Source organism: Rhagoletis pomonella, unplaced genomic scaffold (genome assembly GCF_013731165.1).
Source record: "Rhagoletis pomonella isolate Grant_MI unplaced genomic scaffold, Rhpom_1.0 Rhpom_scaffold_00005, whole genome shotgun sequence".
Classification (NCBI taxonomy): Eukaryota; Metazoa; Arthropoda; class Insecta; order Diptera; family Tephritidae; genus Rhagoletis; species Rhagoletis pomonella.
In genome coordinates this window covers 35,116,496-35,134,718 of record NW_023458559.1, presented here as the reverse complement: position 1 = coordinate 35,134,718, position 18,223 = coordinate 35,116,496, and the positions used below count along the sequence as shown (strand labels likewise).

The 18,223-nt window shown below is 38.1% G+C and overlaps 3 protein-coding genes across 3 annotated transcripts in view; 2 read left to right on the top strand and 1 right to left on the bottom strand.

Moving 5' to 3' along the window:
• Positions 1–3,961: 3,961 nt before the first annotated feature.
• LOC118740078 overlaps positions 3,962–18,223 on the bottom strand; it is a 30,552-nt gene continuing 16,290 nt past the window's right edge. Inside the window, exons 9-12 of the mRNA XM_036471571.1 lie at positions 16,621–16,775; positions 16,342–16,558; positions 4,518–4,625; positions 3,962–4,439 (exon numbers count right to left, since the gene is read on the bottom strand). Coding sequence (XP_036327464.1) covers positions 3,962–4,439; positions 4,518–4,625; positions 16,342–16,558; positions 16,621–16,775 — 958 coding nt within the window. The remainder of the gene's footprint in view (positions 4,440–4,517; positions 4,626–16,341; positions 16,559–16,620; positions 16,776–18,223) is intronic.
• LOC118738849 lies at positions 7,454–9,328 on the top strand. Its single transcript, XM_036469859.1, has 4 exons — positions 7,454–8,007; positions 8,150–8,318; positions 8,388–8,696; positions 8,768–9,328. Exons 1-4 carry the CDS (start codon positions 7,619–7,621, stop codon positions 9,179–9,181), a joined length of 1,281 nt encoding a protein of 426 aa, XP_036325752.1. The 5' UTR covers positions 7,454–7,618; the 3' UTR covers positions 9,182–9,328.
• LOC118738850 lies at positions 11,575–13,122 on the top strand. The gene is made up of 4 exons (XM_036469860.1): positions 11,575–11,987; positions 12,062–12,230; positions 12,314–12,613; positions 12,704–13,122. The coding sequence occupies exons 1-4, from the start codon at positions 11,575–11,577 to the stop codon at positions 13,073–13,075; spliced, it is 1,254 nt and encodes a 417-aa protein (XP_036325753.1). The 3' UTR covers positions 13,076–13,122.

Below are 18,223 nucleotides of genomic sequence, written 5' to 3'. Positions count from 1 at the left end.
GTCTCTAAATAATGATAATTCAATAAATATCGATAACTTGATACATTTCTTTAACTTGACAAATTTCGTTAATCCCACACGTTTTTATAGCTCGATAACTATCCGTAAATTTGGACAACTAAGTCTGTGTCTATAAATTTCGACAACTCAGTAAACATTGATCAGTTTGAATAATTCGATACGTTGCGATAACTTAATAAGCATGGATAAATTTCGATAATTATAAACTTCGATGATTCGATAAATTTCAGTAACCTTTATCGCTGATTTTATTTCGATTCCTATCTTTTAGCCTAATTCTTATGTATTTCTCATTGTCTCCATTTTCGCCTTTATCTCAATTTTCGTCTTTATCGTCACTTTTGCCTTTTTTTGTCTTCATCGTTATCACTTATTTCTTCATCTTCATATTTATCTTTATTTCAAAGTTAAATTTCAAATACGAAGTAAAACAAAATGCGAAACTGCTTAAATTGAACAGGTTGCAAAAACAACCATACACAAATATGGAAATTTTTAACCGACGTTTTTCAACCAATTTCGAAACTATAAAAACTCTCCTCATCTACAGAAAATTACCTTTCCAACGGTGTTTTTGGTTTTGAAATCGGTAACTTTACCTTGGTCTTCAACTTTGTTTTTATCTTTCACATCTTTGCTTAAATCCTTTTCTTTTTCTATTCACGTAGATGAGATAAGGTGCGATGACGTGATAAGATGTGACGTGATTTTATGTGATGTGATAGGATGTCATGTCATGTGTTGTCATATCCTGTGATATCATGTCATATGATGTCATATCATGTGATGTCACGTCATGTAATGCCATGTCATGTCATACGATGCCATATAATGTGATGTCATATCATATAATGTCATGTCACGTGATATCGTGTGATGTGATATTATATTATGTGAAGTAATATCATGTGATGTCTCTTCATATCATGTGATAAAATGTGATGTGATGCCATGTAATGTGACCACATTCCATGTTCCGATTAGTGTATCGATAACTCTGTTGATAGCTGTGTCGATAAAAATACCGATAACAATATCCATTAACATATAGAAAAATACAACGATTGTAAAATCGATTAATTTCTCGATAAATATAACAATCATCAGTATCGATTATTGTACATATTGTTAACAATATAAATGACTAAGTCGATAACAAAATCAATTATTTAATCGATTATTATACGGACAACAATATCCATTATTGTATCGATAACAATATCGATTATTATATTGATTATTATATCGATTACAATATCGGTTATTTAATCAGTAACAGTACCGATAACAATATCGATTATTTCATCGATAGCAATATCAATTATTATATCGATAAAAATATCGAGTTTTATATCGATAACAATATCGATCTTCATCCTCTTCCTTTTCTTCACATTTATCTTTATTTTTGCATATTCCTCTTCACCTTTACCTTAAAGTGTTTAAATTTACTTTGATCTTCGTTTTTGCCTGTACCTCTAGGCATCTTTGTTTTTGTTTTTATTTTCAAACCGATAAACCGCTGAGAACCATTTCCATGTGCATTATTCCCCTTGAATTTGACAATTTACATATACATATATAAATTTGTGAAAATGTGTAGAGAAAGTATTCAAAACTGTAATAAAATGAACTAACACAAATGTGAATACATGCTTTTTTATTTCTTACTAAAGGGGATTTAAGTGGGGTATTAAAAGAAAAATGGGGATTTTTTGTGGATAACTGCGGCCCGATATGGGGATGGGGTACAAAAATATTCTGGCAACACTGATTTATTTAGGTATAGCGCGCGCTTACACTCGTTGGCGTCGCATAACGCAACGCTTTGCGCTCAATTTTAGGGTTGCTTACAAAGATTTTTTTGATATGTGAATTTTGTTAAATAAAAGTAGCAGAAATCGATCGCATGGATACATTTCCAATTCCCTCAAAACCTGAAACCTGCAAATTTTTCTCACAAAATTCACCACTACACTTTTCACACTTTTCATCGTGTTCGATGATGAAGAAAAAATACCGCCGATGTTTTGTGAGTCACGTCCGATAGCGTTTTCACCTCCTCAGCGCAAACCATCGCCACTAGCAAGAAGCCAGAAAGAAAGACCTCAAGTCGGTCTCGAGTTACATATACTCCCGAACTTTCAATGCCGTTTTGGACAGACAATCACCCGACGTCTGCCTCGGAAGACTTGCAACACAATACCCAATGAAAGACTCACATTTCCTGGGCCACCGTTTAGATGAGGCTGACGACAACGTCGATGGGTGAGCCGAGCCGATAAACAAACTCAAGTCCCTAGCCGACAGCATCTGGGGAGGCAAAACAAGAAGTCCGTACCCATGACAATCGTGTCTACTTAAGCGGAACAACCCAGATCTACATATACCTGGCCAAGGACTGTCAATTCAACTCTTTCGGGAATTCTTATGCTGCTTCAATAACAACACGGACTTCCGCCAACTTATATAACGCCAGTGTGATCGAAAGAAAAACGCATTGCAGAACTCTACGTATGGCTACAGTCTGCCAGCTTATGCGGTTCGGGTATTATTATTACGAGAAAAGCTAGTAGCTGGTGGTAAAAGCCCAAAGTATTTTGCTATTGAAACAGTTCCTCCTAAAATGCCATTTGGGGCAAACCCAACCAATCTCGGCTTCCAACCGTTCCGTCCGCAGACGGAGAACGAACATCGCGCCGTACCTCCCGTTCAATGAGGCACGGTAGAAAGTGGCGCTTAAAAATTGTTTACAGCGACGATATTAGGATCAAGCAAGGAGGTCGGTGGCCACCTATCTGCATTTCCACAGACTCAATAGCTCTCGTAGGAAAAGTCCATTAAGCATACGGGGGACCTCGATATCGGAAGCACTGTGTACAAACCACGCTTATCACCACTATATTCACCTCCAATGATATAAACTCCGAAACCGTGTATGTAGAAAAACATGCCTTCATTAGCTTTAAAACGTGTAAGTGCGATTGCCGACAAAATTCATTCCAACGCAAGTACTTATCGCTTATGAAAGTAAAGCGGAAATCCGTTCTAGTTTACCGGCTGAAGCATTCAAAAAATCGTGAATTTACTGGTGCTGGTTTCTAGATAGATTTATTGCGCCAACGCTCTCCAGGCACTGGATTTTCTTTCTCTGTGGCGGTCTCGTCAGAGAGTTCCATCTTACTTGGCTAAAATTAAGCTCAAAGACTCCACGAGAGGCTGTTATGAACCTCCAGCACTACCTTTTCCCCAAAGATTAAGAATGTTATACGTTTCTAATTTGTTTAGGAAAGTTTAGATCGACAATGGCCATTTTCATGAATTAATTACAACCTCTTACTTCCTATTTGTGGAATAATTTGAAAGCAGTAAGCCAACTTGTCGCTTGGCTAAGAGAGTAGATATTTAGTACCTCACTTGCTACAGTTACTGGAAACCTAAATTCGGAGTTGATGGAGCTCTCCCTGTTCCGGTGCAACTACTGCCTCATGTTCACTTATACCTTGAGTAGTTTTCAGTGGAGAAAGTTATTATTAGTGACAGTGCAGTCCCGCTTACATCCGTTTAATAAGGTATAAAGTCGAACCCTCCAAGAGTATTAGAATACCCTGAGTTAGTAGTGCACACGGTGCTCCTAATCTTACTGCAATCCTTACCTACGTAGTGATCCGACGCTATGTTAAGCGTGATGTTAAGGGCCAAAGTGGGGAGCTTATAGATAGATATGCAGTTATCTCTCATCTCTCCAATTATCCTCCTAAATCAGTATACAGCCGCTGAGTGGAAGTTCGCCATATTTTTGAACTGGCAGCCTAGATAGGACGATCTTCTACTCAGCCATCGAAATGCAGATGACGAAAACAACAAAAAGAGCCCTACTTACATATGTAGGTTAATTTTTTTCAATGATAGAAAATAGACACATATGAAATGTAAATTTTCAAATATCAAGATTTGCTGTAGTATGTGTTACGGTGGTTATACATTTCGGTGTGGCTCGAACATGAGATTTTCCCCTGGAATATCTCAATTGTAATCCATCCGTTGTAGATTTTTGTGGCTCAATTGCGTCCACTGGAGCTTTCTCCCTATATGTATCTCCTTTCGAGCGTTTATCTTTAGGTGACTGTTTCTGATCTACTAATCGTTCCTCTTCTATTTGTTCTTCCGGCTTATAACAACGTTGTATAACAAATTGAAAAAAGTCAATATTCTTGACGTGGCCGTAGAAGTCTTGACGGAATTGATTGTATTTGGGAAAAACGCGATGCTGCAGCATCGCTTTATATAGCACAGTGCGTTGTTGTTCGCGGAAGAGCCGCCGTTTATGATCTTCAAGCTTTAATTTCCAGTTATTGGTGCTCCAGAGTTTCGCCAACGCAGTTCGAATACGCGGTCGTAAATAGTACTCGATAGCACTGTGGGTGAGGTGTGTGAAAAGTTATAAATCGTTTAAATAGTTTCCATTTTAGATATATTTCTTTTTTTTTACTTACTCCTTCAAGTATCGTTGCGTTTGTTTGAAGGTGAAGTCTTCAATGGGCTCCACAAATTTGTGTATCTCAGCCGTATTGCAGAGCTGTGGCGGAATCTTCACATACATGCTGAAAAACGGAAGAACTGCGGAATTAGAATGGTAAGTGAAGATGTCAAATAGGCCTTAAAACTAGAGCTCTGGATATGAAATGCTTGTAGATTGCATTCATGGCGATCAACCGCCGCCACTGCGCGTGTGCTCAGCGATCTCACATTTAGCAAACACTCGATCCAATCAAAGATATAACATTATATGCTGTATCCCATGCATCTTTTAGTGGGACCATTTCGGCTATTGGTCCTGACGTGATGAGAAATAAAGGGCAGCAAATCATTGGTTCGCTGACTAAACAATCTTAGATTCGAAATCATATTTCATACGATAAGGTCATTTGAGTATTTTTCTCAACCAGACAAAATTTAAAGATACATATTTCCAAATATCCTCCAACAGCCAATGCGAGTAATCGTAGACGCATGGAATCAAGAACTGTCTAAGATTTACTATATTGCAGAAAATAAATATGTATCAGTTGCTGTGATAAACTGGATAACTGCAAAAATATTAAAGATTGTAGTCCTAAAGCCCTCTACAACGCATTCTTGAAGGATGAGTTCCAACAATATCTCCGAAGGGATTTTCCTAGCTTCAAGAAACCACGAGAAGAGTTAGAAAGTTGAAACGGGTAAATGCACAGCCCTAACCAGAATATTCTGAGATTTAACGCCATGCGTCTGACTTAAGGTTACTGGGCGCTTAGCTTTCGCAGGTTTTGGACACTCTAGTATTCTTGGATACAGTCAATGCGCCGGCTTGGACATGTTGTACGCATGGAAGACGAGGCAACTGGCGCAAATCCGCCAATAAGAGAGGAAATTGGCGAAGTTGTTTAGGTCTCGGCCCAATCCGACGAACGATTGTAGTGCCAAATAAGAAGTATTCTTGAAGGTTTCGACTTAATCCATGACAACACTGATTACTGTGAGGCTAGACTGGCACCAATGAGTTTATGCTCCACTAGTATGGCCTCTAGGGTTGAATAGACACGAGGCAGTAGTTTGAAGGAGACAACGGTGAACTTCAACACAAATGGGTCGAAGCTTGATGGAAGAGCGAGTGAAGGGTCTTTTGAAGGAAGCTTTACATCAACCCCAAAGTTAGGGTTCCATACCACTGTAGTGTTTTTCAGGCAGAGGTAGCTGCCATTAAGAAGGCAGGCGGTCGCTCGTGTCAGCTCACCAAACTTAGCAGGACCGGCGACAGCCAAAGGATTTTCTTGGCCTTACAACGCAGTAACTTTAAATTTTGGGGGTGCGTTGACAGTTCACTGACGGATTGGTATTTACTTTGAATACTTTAACCAGCTATGAGGAAATCCTCGGAGGCTAGCATATATCATCTGCGAAATTTTGATCTAGGCAAAAATCATTTGCCGCTATAACATAGTAGTTACTCGTTCGTTGGGGTAACACAATGAACTGAGGTTTATGGTCCAAGTGTGGTCTTGCCTGAGACAACCATGTTAACCTTAAACTTTTATTTTATTTTATTTTATTTTATTTTATTTTATTTTATTTTATTTTATTTTATTTTATTTTATTTTATTTTATTTTATTTATTTTTTGTTTTATTTTATTTTATTTTATTTTATTTTATTTTATTTTATTTTATTTTATTTTATTTTATTCTAATTTGTTTTATTTTATTTTGCTTCATTATAATATTTTATTTACATTTCCTTTTTAAATCTTATATGATTTTATTTTACTTGATTTAGTTTTGTTTTATTTTATTTTAATTTTGTCGTATTTAATTTAGTTTAACTTTATTTGATTTTATTTTATTTTGTAATTTGTATTTTATTTTATTTTATTCCTTTTTAAAATTTGAATTTTATTTTGCGAAAGTTGTTTAGTTAATTTAATTTCTGATTATATTTTGTTTTGTTTTATTTTTTTGTCCTATTTGAAATTTTTAGTTTCTTTTGCTTTATTAATTCATTTACTTTTATTAATTTTTTAATTTTTGTAGTAGTTTTATTTGTTTCCATTCACAGTATTTATATTAATTTAAGTTCGCTTTAATTTAATTCGATGTGATTTCATTTTATTTTATTTATTTTCATTTTAAATGAATACAATTTTGTTGTAGTTTTTAGTTTAGTTAAATCTTATTTCATTTGGTATTATTTGATTCTTAATTTTTACTTACTTTTGCTTTAGTTATTTAATTTTTTTATTTTATTTTGTTTTATTTGATTTACTTTATTTTATTTTAATTCCTTTGCTTTATTTATTTAAATTTTTTCATTTTTGGTTCTATTTTTTTATTTTGCTAAAATTAATTTTATTTTAATATTGTTATTGAGCTTTGTACCACGATTATGTTTAGTAGGAAAAATGGAAAAAGCAACACAACAACTGCTACCGCTTAGACAGCTACCATTTCGGAGATCGCCATGTCTCCTTATCAGACTTCTTTATCTAGACTTCAGCAAGGATCGAACTCGCATCATCGATGTGCAAAGTCAGAAGCGCTAACCACTGAGCTATTCACACCCCGTGATTTTATTTTATTTTTTAAGATTTTACGATATTTTGTTATTAAGAATTTTGCTTTTTTATTTTATGTTCATTTACTTATTTTATTTTTAAGGAAAGTTGAAGTGCATGTAAAAGAGCCATATGCAGAGGGAGGAGCTTTTACACTGCCCGCGTCAATTGAAATTGTACAGAAAGCTCTACTGCCATAAAATCATATTCACGTTCATGAATTACGCGACTGAATGCAATGCGGAAAGACTGTCGTATCGCCAACAAACAAGTTTAAAAGCTTTTGAGAGAACCACTACTGCACAATTTCACCATCGAAAGCAAACCCATTAAATACAATACATAAAGCTCTAGGCAGCTGTAGTTGCTTCTCAGTCAACAATTAGAACGCTATCAACAAATAAACTGCAGTACTCAGCTAAATAAAGCGAAGAAGTAATAGAAGTATCGAAGGCGCTTCCAATAACAAATAATAAGCAATTAGCAAAACAAGTATTAAGTTTAAATTATGAGTGGCGCTAATAAAGCTATTCCCGAATATCTAAGCGAAGATACATTTAATAACTTACTTTTGCAAACATTCGAGCGACCAGCACAAATTCGCTCTTTACAAGTGATACCACAAAAATCATTTGGCAATTATTGCAGCGATATTTATCGTGTAACGTTGAAATACGAGATCAATGATAGCAGCGTAGATAAAAGTGATAATGATAAGGCAGGTGAAGTGGCTCAACGAGCACCAGCGAACGGAGAACAACGCGTATTGCACGTGCTCGTTAAAGATTTATTTGAAAATCTCAGCACAATTTCGAATGAGAAATTCATGTACGCACAAGTATTGCCCGAGATCAATAAAACGCTAAGAAGTTGTGGTCTACAACCGATCTCACCAATGTAAGTACATATATGTATGTATCTAACTGATTTGTTGCGTGTGTGAGTGTAAGAACAGTGAAGCGTTATAGGGGTTCAAAAAATGAAATTTTCGAAAATTTTCTTTATGTAATATTTTTGCTATAAATACATTTACTCTTAGGGTATATTATACACTAAAGACTGCAGGTGAAACACATTTCTTCGAGGATCTGACGCCACGCGGCTATGTAATACGTCCGCGCACGATTGGTTACGATGAAGATGAGACGCGTTTGCTTTTCAAGCGTTTGGGAGAATATCACGCCGCATCGCTTATCTACACAGAATCGGTAAATATTTTTATATCAAACGCAAATATTTCCTTCCGCAAAACTGTCTCAAAATTGTCATATCATAAGCATCCAGCCGTGCAGGGTAAAATGCGGCAATTCTATGCGGTCAGTGATCCAGCGCTGGAGCTTTGCATTGAAGACCAAATGTATGACAATATAGAGCATGTCGCTAAGATTATGGAAACTTGGCCTGGATATGAGAGCATAATTGCGAAAATGCGAAAGCATACCCGCGAAGTATTTCGTAGCAAATTCCTGCCGTTATTTGATGCCTCACAAGCTAAGTTAGCTTTGGTTTTACATGGCGATATGTGGATTGCAAATTTACTACTGCAGTATAACAACAATGATGGCAAGGCTGAAGATGCAGTATTCGTAAGTAGCTGTAATCGAGTATTTTAAAATAGAACGAAATTGAACAACTCTGCTCATCTTACTACTTCCAGTTGGACTACCAGAATAGCTGCTATGGCAGTCCTGCCATCGATATCCACAATCTATTTATGACAAGCGTACAATTGTCTGTGTTAGCGCATAGCTATGATGATATTATTGCGCATTATTATGCTGCTTTTCGTTCAACTTTGTTGGTAGCGAAGTATCCGGTAGAACGCATTCCTACATTGCGGTGTATTGTGGATGAACTGCATCGTACCGATTACTTTAACTACTATCTACTTATTTTTCCATTCGCTCAAACTATGCTTAGTGATGAATTGGTGAAAGGTATGAATTTTAATAAGCTTCAGGATAAGCAGCGTGTGGCGCTTAATCGCGCGGATATATACAGCAATGAGCGTGTTTTGGAGACGTACAAATATATGTTGAAGGCATTCGATGAAAGAGGCTTGCTTGGTTAGTGCAGTGAAGAGTTTCTGGTGCATAATTTATGGCTGTACAGTTTGCAAACCTTAGATTCAGTATAGTATGTGGTTATATTTTTAATACAAATTTGGATAATTTTAATATTTTTGTAAGCTTGCTAATAAACTTGAAATTCTCGATGTGACTCCACGAGCTTGTTTGGTGTTCTAAGGGGACTTTAAGCCAGTTCTGACCAATGATAATAGTTATTTGAATGAGTTGCGGAACGAAAGCGGAGCCAGTCGCACATATCCTCTGCGAGTGCTCTGCCTTCAGTGGACTGCGGTTTGGCCTTCTAGGAACAGTTTGCCAAGATAACTGCAATGTTTTTTCAACATTACTCCCGCTACTCAGCGATTAGCCATTTGAAGTTGTCGTGGTTTACCTGATATGGCTATGGATCTTAAAATGATTACCCACTTTACCGATTTCACTACCCTGGAACTAGAATCGCAATTCAGAGAGATCAGACCATAGAGCTCTCTTGTTTACCCCTAGCCCTTCAGGCCGATCATTCTCTCATCGTTTCTACTGAAAACGTTGGAGAGGTTGGCTGGTTGACCCGCACATAAGGAGCGGAATTCCTCAAGATCGCCTACCAAGAGCTCAATACGATTATCATTCAGAAAAGTCGGTAGAAACCACCATGGCCTCGTTGGATAAGATTGTGGTTGAAGTCAGGCTCATTCGGCTTATCCAAAACTTCCTCCGTGACACAACTGTGAAGTTATATGGGACAGTGCTTGCTTGCATCCCACAGTGAATAGGGGCACCCCGCCGGGAGGTGTCATCTCACCATTGTTTTGGGTCGAGGTGGTGAACGACCTACTTGAGGAACTGGAGAAACACGGCTCTCAGGTAATTGACCACGCAGACGATGTGGCATTTACTTATTCACAAGAAAGTATTAAAACCCTGACGCTGTTCTTTCCTCTCTCGGAGGGAAGTTACTAGACAAGGTTAAGTACTTGGACATGTTCATTGACATGAAGTTTTCGTGGAGGCTAAACATTGAGGACGTAGCAAGGAAGGCATCAGTGCCTTTATACCGCCAGCAAGGGAGCTATTGCAAAGAGATGAGGTATTTCACCCAAAGTTGTCTATTGGCTCTGCGAGACGAAGCCTATTATGTTTTATGGCGCCCTAGTATGGCGAAACGCACTTGAAAAGGCTACACTAGCTAATCAGCTGGAGAACGTACATCGGACTGATTTAATTGGTATTAGTGGGGCATTGCGGACCACTCCACACTTGCACTTGACGACATTGCAGGCAAAATTGCCGCAGCGCGAACAGCTATTCGACTCAGGGAAGCCGACAGGTTGACCAACTTAGGAATTGGATACTCCTAAGTTTTAGTGGGATTCGATTTCCCCTCTGATCGCATAAATTACTGCTCGAGAGAAGCGACTCCTAGGAGCTTCTTATCTGCCCACTTTCCCTCAAGGAAATATTGAACCGGGCTGAGCTTCTGGATAGGGAGAGCAGTGAACCTCTTTACTGATGGATCGAAACTGGACGGCAGGGTTGTTGGAGGGGTCTTCTATCGAGAGCATTTCATCAGTGTATTTCAGGCGAAGGTGGTTTCTAGGCTCACAGCTTGTTTGGGGTACCATTGATCTCATGTTGTACGCTCTTGGACAACTGGGCCGCATGACAGCGTAGCGAGCGTTGGGCGAGAACCAGGACATGTGCGATTGCAAAGTCCTTCTCTCCGAAGGGAGGCAGGGGCGGTCGACGGCACTCCTCACACTTATAAACCCACAGCTCTTACTCTTGGTGGCGGTTTTAACGTCCCACTATCCAATAGGTATTTACGCGGTAAGGCTGATTATATTACCTGATCCCGTATGTTGCAGTTGCCTGGAAGATGACGAGGTGGTATACACTACCTTCTTAGGTGCTCAGTGTTTGCGAGGCTGCCACCTTACCTAACCTAACCTAACTTACGAAATATACGTTTTTATACTGAAATGCGCAATTTAGTTGAAATTCGACAAATTGAAAATTCAATTGCGCCACCCGGTAAATCTGTGTAATTTCGAGGAAATTGCTGCAGTGCGTTGTTTTAAAAATTAAAAAAAAAAAGCGCTTTGGTAAAAAGTCAATAGGTGTGATAGTATATTCAAAGTTCAATTTCACAATCGCACGTAAATAAACTGCGAATAAAAGCTTTACTATGCATCTCTCTTCATATCGGCATATGCAAGTACTATTTCTTGAAATGAGTGCTTGAAATATTTTATATCAGTTGCATTAGCGCATTTTCACGCGTCAGTCATTGAAAATTACGCTTTTTGCGTTTATGCGAAATTTAACATCGAAGAAATAGCGATTATTTCATTAAGAGAAGAGTGTCTTATCGGAGTAAACAAAGTGTATTAATAAAATGTCCGCTAACCAAACTGAAGCAACATTTCCGCCAACCTATCTCAATGGCAACTACATTAAGCGTGCGCTGGAAAGTCATTTTAATGGCGCCAACGTAAGCAGCAACAAATGCAAAGTACAAATATTGGAATGCCACTGGAAGCGGGCAACGGAGGATTGTGAGAATTTTTGCAGTGTCATCTATCGAGCAAATGTGCATTTCCACTTGCACTGCGCAGGTGCGCAAAATTCGAATGAAAAACGCGAACTAACGGTTATTGTGAAGGACGTTAATAGCGATGTAGCCGAAGAGGGTTCAAATGAGTGGGCAATGTATGAGCATGTACTGCCGGAAATGCAGAGCATACTAGAGAAAGCTGCTAAGAAAAATCAAAATGGAGATGCGGCAATAAGGCCGAAACTTTATGCAAAGTAAGTAAAGTATTGGGTGTATTCTACGTTTCTAAAAAAAAGTTACTATTTGCAAAATTTTATTCGGATCTCAGTTGCTTGTTTTGTGAACACAATGAGAAGGAAATTTATGTTTTAGAGGACCTTAACCTCACTGAATATCAGAGCGCAAATCGTTTTATTGGCATGGATTTGGAAGAAGCGAAGATTACATTGAAGAAACTCGCACAATTTCATGCTGTCTCAATGAAGTATATAGAAAATGTGAGTGAAAATTTAATGCATACACAGCTAACTTATTAACTAAAAAAAAAAAAACAAATTAAAATTTTACAACTTGTTAATAGTTCCCTACTGAATCAGCTGCACTCCGACCATCAACCTTTGACTGTGAAATGGACATTGAAAACGATGGACTGGATGGCATACGTGCATCTTATAATATTGTCACAGAATGGATAGACTTCGAAGATATTGCGGCAAAAATGCATATATCTGTAAAAAAATTTGATGAATGTGCAAAGAGAATAATGCGACCAGAACGTTGTAATTTCAAGGTTATTACACATGGTGATCTATGGTCAAACAATATACTCATTAAATACGCGACAGTGGAAGGTATGCAGGTGCCACATGATGCGGTGTTTGTAAGTGATGCATTATTGATATTTTGTAGAATACTTGTTTTTTTTACATATGTACATATGTACTTGTACATGCTACTTTTAAATATGTAGGTCGACTTTCAAGTGGGCTTCGTTGGCAGCTGTGGCTATGATCTAAATTTCTTTCTCAACACTAGCACACAATTGAATGTTTTGAAGCTACACCGCTTTGAACTGCTACGCTTTTATTACACCCACCTAAAGGAGACTCTCAAACATTTAGGTACCGAAGCTGCTGCCATACCCAGCTGGCAAATGGTGCTGGAGGAAGTTCGTGATCTTGAATTTGTTGGTTACTATGCCTTGACTTGTGAACTACCGACATGCTGTATGAATCGGGGCATTTCACCAGATTCACCAAAGATATATGAAAGCAAGCGCTTTTTAGAGATGTTGCGTTATGGAGTAGATCGTCTTAATGAATTGGGTGTATTGGATTTGTAATGCTATTTTTATGCGACTTCGACAAATTCTTTAACTTTCCAAATTTAAAATCGTTGTAGAACTTCATGGTGGAATAATACAAGGTGTTGGATATTGACAGCGTTCTCGCTCTAATCCGCCATCTTGGCTCCCTTAGCTATATCAGTGTTTCCCTCTTGAAAAAACTACATTTTATCGCCTTTAAAAAAGTACTAAACTACCTCATTCCCTATTCCAAAACTGATTTGCAATCACTGAACAATTCTTTGACATTTACTCTATTCTTATCGTTGGCAACTGAAAATTAAATTAGAAATTTCAACATTAATTCGGCAAAAAAACATCGGTTTAGAGTTCTCCCCAAGGATTTGTAGTTATTTTGGTCGGTGCTTCCTTCCGCTGCAATTCCGTCTGTGGTTCACTGCCACTGGCCTTGCTTTTCCAACGATATAACTGTTTTTTTGGTAACTTCTACCGCTAAGACTTTGTTGCTTTTTCCTTTTTCCCTAAAAACATAATAGTGCTACAAAGCTCAATAACAATATGGAAACAAATGTTAATAAGCCACAATAATATTGACAATAAATAAGATTTCACTACGATTGAATTTTCTATTAGTAACAGGGTAGTTATAGTGAATGTTTTATTCGATAACTAAAACTATATTTGATGTTTGTAGCGATAAAAATATGCCTAAATCAGCCAAATACCCTATGTGGGTCGGCTGAATCAGTAAAACGTGACAGTAGTTGACTTTTGAGGTTAATATATCGGTCTTGAGTTGGTAAGGTTTTTAAAAAATCCGCAGCTTCCTTTAAAGCATCGCTGCTAATTGCTGAGAAAACCAGATTGTATTTACCGACATAAGATGTGGTCTTGTACGACTGAAAGGTGGCCTCAATTTGTAGAAACCATTTGTCTGTCATCTCAGTTCAGAACGGTCGCAGCTTGCATTGCGATGCAAGCTCCACATCTTTAGTTGGCATTTTGTTCGATGAAATATTCTCCCCATCCGTTGATTCGCCCTTTTGTCGATTCCGTCATGTTGTAACGACTCGGGGTCACCACTAATTTTTTGGTTTTGGAAGTTTGACTATAATTATAGGACATTGTGTTTAATAAACTAAATTACCATTTATTGCATAAGTACTACGTTATATATACTACTTTCGCGAATTTAGCTTATCATAATATACCGTTTGTAACTATTTATATGCAAAATTTTATATGAAAAATAGTACCAAATTACGTACAACTTCGCAAAGCGGGCTTTTTTTCTTCCCGTTTCTCTCGTGCTTTCATATTACAACCTTTTGTAAGGGAGCTGTCGACATGAGCTGTCACTACGTACAACACCTTGTATAATTCCACCATGGTAGAACTTAAGCCATAAAGTATTTTGAAGTTCAGATTCTCGTGCTACGGACCAAATCTTGTTAGAAACTGCTGTCTTTATTTGTTTCCCATGAGGCTATTAAATTTTGATCGACCTGTCCAATAAAGCTATTCATTAAATGAGTTTTCTTCATTCCTGAAAAAAGTTGGATCAGAAGTAAAGTTAGTATATGACATATGAAGTAAGGCAGACACGATTTTTTTTTAAACGCGTGGCGGAGTAAGGCGCTGCCACCATTCTGCGCAAAGCGAACAAGGTGGTGTACTAGAGAAGCTGGTGCGCAGGGAAAGCCGCGTGATTGTCTATGCGGAGGACGTTGCATTTTTAGTGTGGCGTAAATTTTTATAAACTCTCTATGACCTAACCCAAGGGTACTTGAACCTGGTGACCAAAAGATCTGCGAACTGTGGACTTGGTGTAAATAGTAGTAAGACGGAACTCGTCTTGTGCACCAGGAGGTATTGGGCCAGCGCTTTCTGATAGAGTTAAATACTTGGGTTTGAATTTAGATGGGAAGCTGTCAGAAGAATTATATCGAAGTGAAGAAGGCTTCACAGACTCTGTAATAGCGTTTGGAGTCGGGAGAGGCGCGGCGAGAGGCGGGCGTGAAATAGGTAAAATATGAGCCCTCTCACCCAAGGTTATTTCTTAGCAGTACAAAGCAACAGTCAGTCTGGTGTAATGCAAATCAGTGAGGCACATTGAACCACTCCCACACTAGCTCTGAACATCATGCTGGCTACTGTCGATATCGCAAGTAAGGTGGTTGTGGAAAGGTCTACCCATTACCTAACTGACTCGGAATCCGTACACTCTAATATTCTTTAAAGCTTCCACTTATATACTGGTAGCAAAGGCCACTGCGTGACTGCTCTAGTAACTTATTAGCTCATTTTCCACGCGCAACCCAATTAGGGATCAGTGTACGCAGGGCAGTGATTGGTTAACTTAAGCACGAATTTGTGGAAGCTTGACGGAGTGGTTTGTGGAGGGCACTCTTCATCAAACTACAATTTAGGCTTCCACATCACTGTAGTATCGATTGGCTGCTGATTTGCGCTTTGTCCGCCCCAGAGCCAGAAACACTTTGCATGTCGGAGTTCATGCCCAGTGCTCGCTATAAGCCCATCTGCTCAGGTGCAGTCAACAGTTCCTCAAGGGTGTTCCGCATAGCCAATTCATCAGCCTGCAGTTTTCTAGAATGACACTCGATTTCGATCGAACCATGACTCACTGTCGCTTATCGACTACCTCATTCAAAGCAGTCACCTTTGTCTGAAATATTCTGCAGAAATCCGGGAGCCTAAAGCTGAGATTAATGAGGAGTTCCTGAGAGTACACACCACCTCCAATCCTACCAATCAACTTTGACCTATCCGTGAATGTGTTGATTAAACCTTTGTTCCAGAGGCTCTTATTTCCCACTTAGAGGGATATGCCTTTTCGTATTTAAAGGATGGTGAGTAATCGTACGCTAGATGAAGGGAAAACCAGTGCTTATTAATTTGATGAAGAAGCGGACTGCCGTCGATTTATCCGAAATGTCTACGGGAACGCCGTTAAGTGTTAGAGTAGGAGTGCCCGCCAAGTTCAACAAGAGCGGCGCTAATTTTTTTAACTAATGTAGAAATTTCTCCATCTTTTTCCTATAATGCTTTTGCAGAAACATAACAACTGACGCTTTGTCTGTCAACTACTTAATATTTGGCTTCCGCATGGCAGCTTCCCGTATAGGATTACGCCCAAATAGTTCACCATGTCTGAGAGTAACAAGACGAGTTCCATATCTTAAGCATAGATAGAAAGTCCGTAGCTAGCAGACCATGTTTGGACTAAGTTAAAAGATCAGACACTGTTCCACTTCACAGTGACAACATAATTTTCTACTTACTTTGCCGTCAGAACGAGCGGAAACGTTTCACTTATCGATGGTACACGTTCTCTCTTCAAAGTAAATCGTGGAAATTTCTTCATATCATTAACGAACCAAGGATAATCGTTTGTCATTAATTCATTAATGTTCTGGAGTTTTTTGAGTTCCGTGAATGTATTGCTAGCTGAAAAGCTATATTCAGTTGGTTTTGGTAGATCAGAAACAAAGCGGAGGCCTAATGTATAGTAGAAAATTTAATAATAACCAACGAATAGATTTTTTTTTAAGATCACTAACCTGTTACATGACAATCCTCATTCTGATGCTCCAAAAAGTAAAACTCTCTAGAATCGGGTCTTTGATAATTCTTAAATTTCGATATCTGATCGACGAAGTATTGAAAGAGATCGGTAATATTTTTCATGTAATCGAAATGTATTTCAAGAGTATCGCTGGAAGAAAGAAAGTAAAATAAATAATGGTTTTACCATTGGAAGCGATATTGGTAATGATAGTGGTAATGGTATTGGTATTGGTAATGCTGAAGATTATGGTAATGGTAAGGGGAATGATAGTGGTAATGGTTGCGGCTGTGTTGATGGTTATGTTTATGTTTATGTTTATGGTTAATTTTATGGTTAAGGATATGGTTGTAGTTATGGATATGGTTATGGGTATGGTTATGGTTAAATTTATTTGTATGGTTATGGTCATAGTTAAGGTTATGATTATAATTATGGTTATGGGTACGGTTATGGTTATGATAATAGTTATGGTTATTGTTATGGTTATGGTTATGGTCAAGGTGATGGTGATTGACGGATTTATGGTTGCGGCTATGGTTATAGCTATGGTTAGGGTTATGGTTTATGGTTACGGTTCCTGTTATGGTTATGCTTATTATAGTAGCAATGGTAATTGTTATGATAATGGCACTGGCGATAGTAATGCTAAGGGTATGCAAATACCGATTTTCCGACAGCAAAACCAGATTTGTGACTCTCTGCAGGACTTTCCGTTTCATGAGTTTTTAAAGCTCTTTATTCATAAGAAGGAATGTTTTCGTTTCAAAACATCTCATAGTTTAAAAGGGGTCTGCATTTGGCTCACCTTGACGTTAAGTTTCAAGTTGCTTGTCATAATTAAAATCAAGCAGTTTTTATGCATACATTTTTTATCTTTTTTATAGCTTGAGAGTGCACACACTTTCATACACCCATACGCCTTTTGCATAGCTGCAATTTTCCAGTTGATAAAACATTTTCATTTGCATAATAGTAATAATAATAAACGTACACATACTACTCATACAATAATATATAATGACAATAATGCAATGAAGGCAATGATGCAGTGAAAGGGAGTCGTAAGCATGCCTAACGATGCGCGAGCCATGCTATGCACTCTCGCATGTGACCATATAAATATGAATGCTTCCGTTGTACACATGTATCTCTGTATGTATGTATGTGTTTGCACACCCATGACAGCACTAATCATAAATGCAAAGTACATATCACTAGTATTATCGACGATACTGCATATCCTCTTAACTGTACTTGGCTGTCTATCACATTTGAGTGAAGCGTTCACATTTCGTTCCTCAACTGTCACAGTTAGAAGGATGTAAGAAGGAGTTATGTATAGGAGCAGATAAGTGAAGAAGGAGCTATGGCAATATCAGTGTATTGGTACGCTGCTTAGCAAGCGAAAGAGTTGCAGCATCTAGTGCGTGCAGTTTGCTGAATGAAGTTTTCAAGTGGTACTGAAGTTTGTAGTCTGTGTTGAGCTATGGATCGCCGACGAATCAGTTGAGCGCTTCGTGTGGAAAAATCTTTAAGGCATTTAGCGCTCAAGTATTTGCATTAGTGGCTTTGTTGCCAGTTATCTACTCATTTGC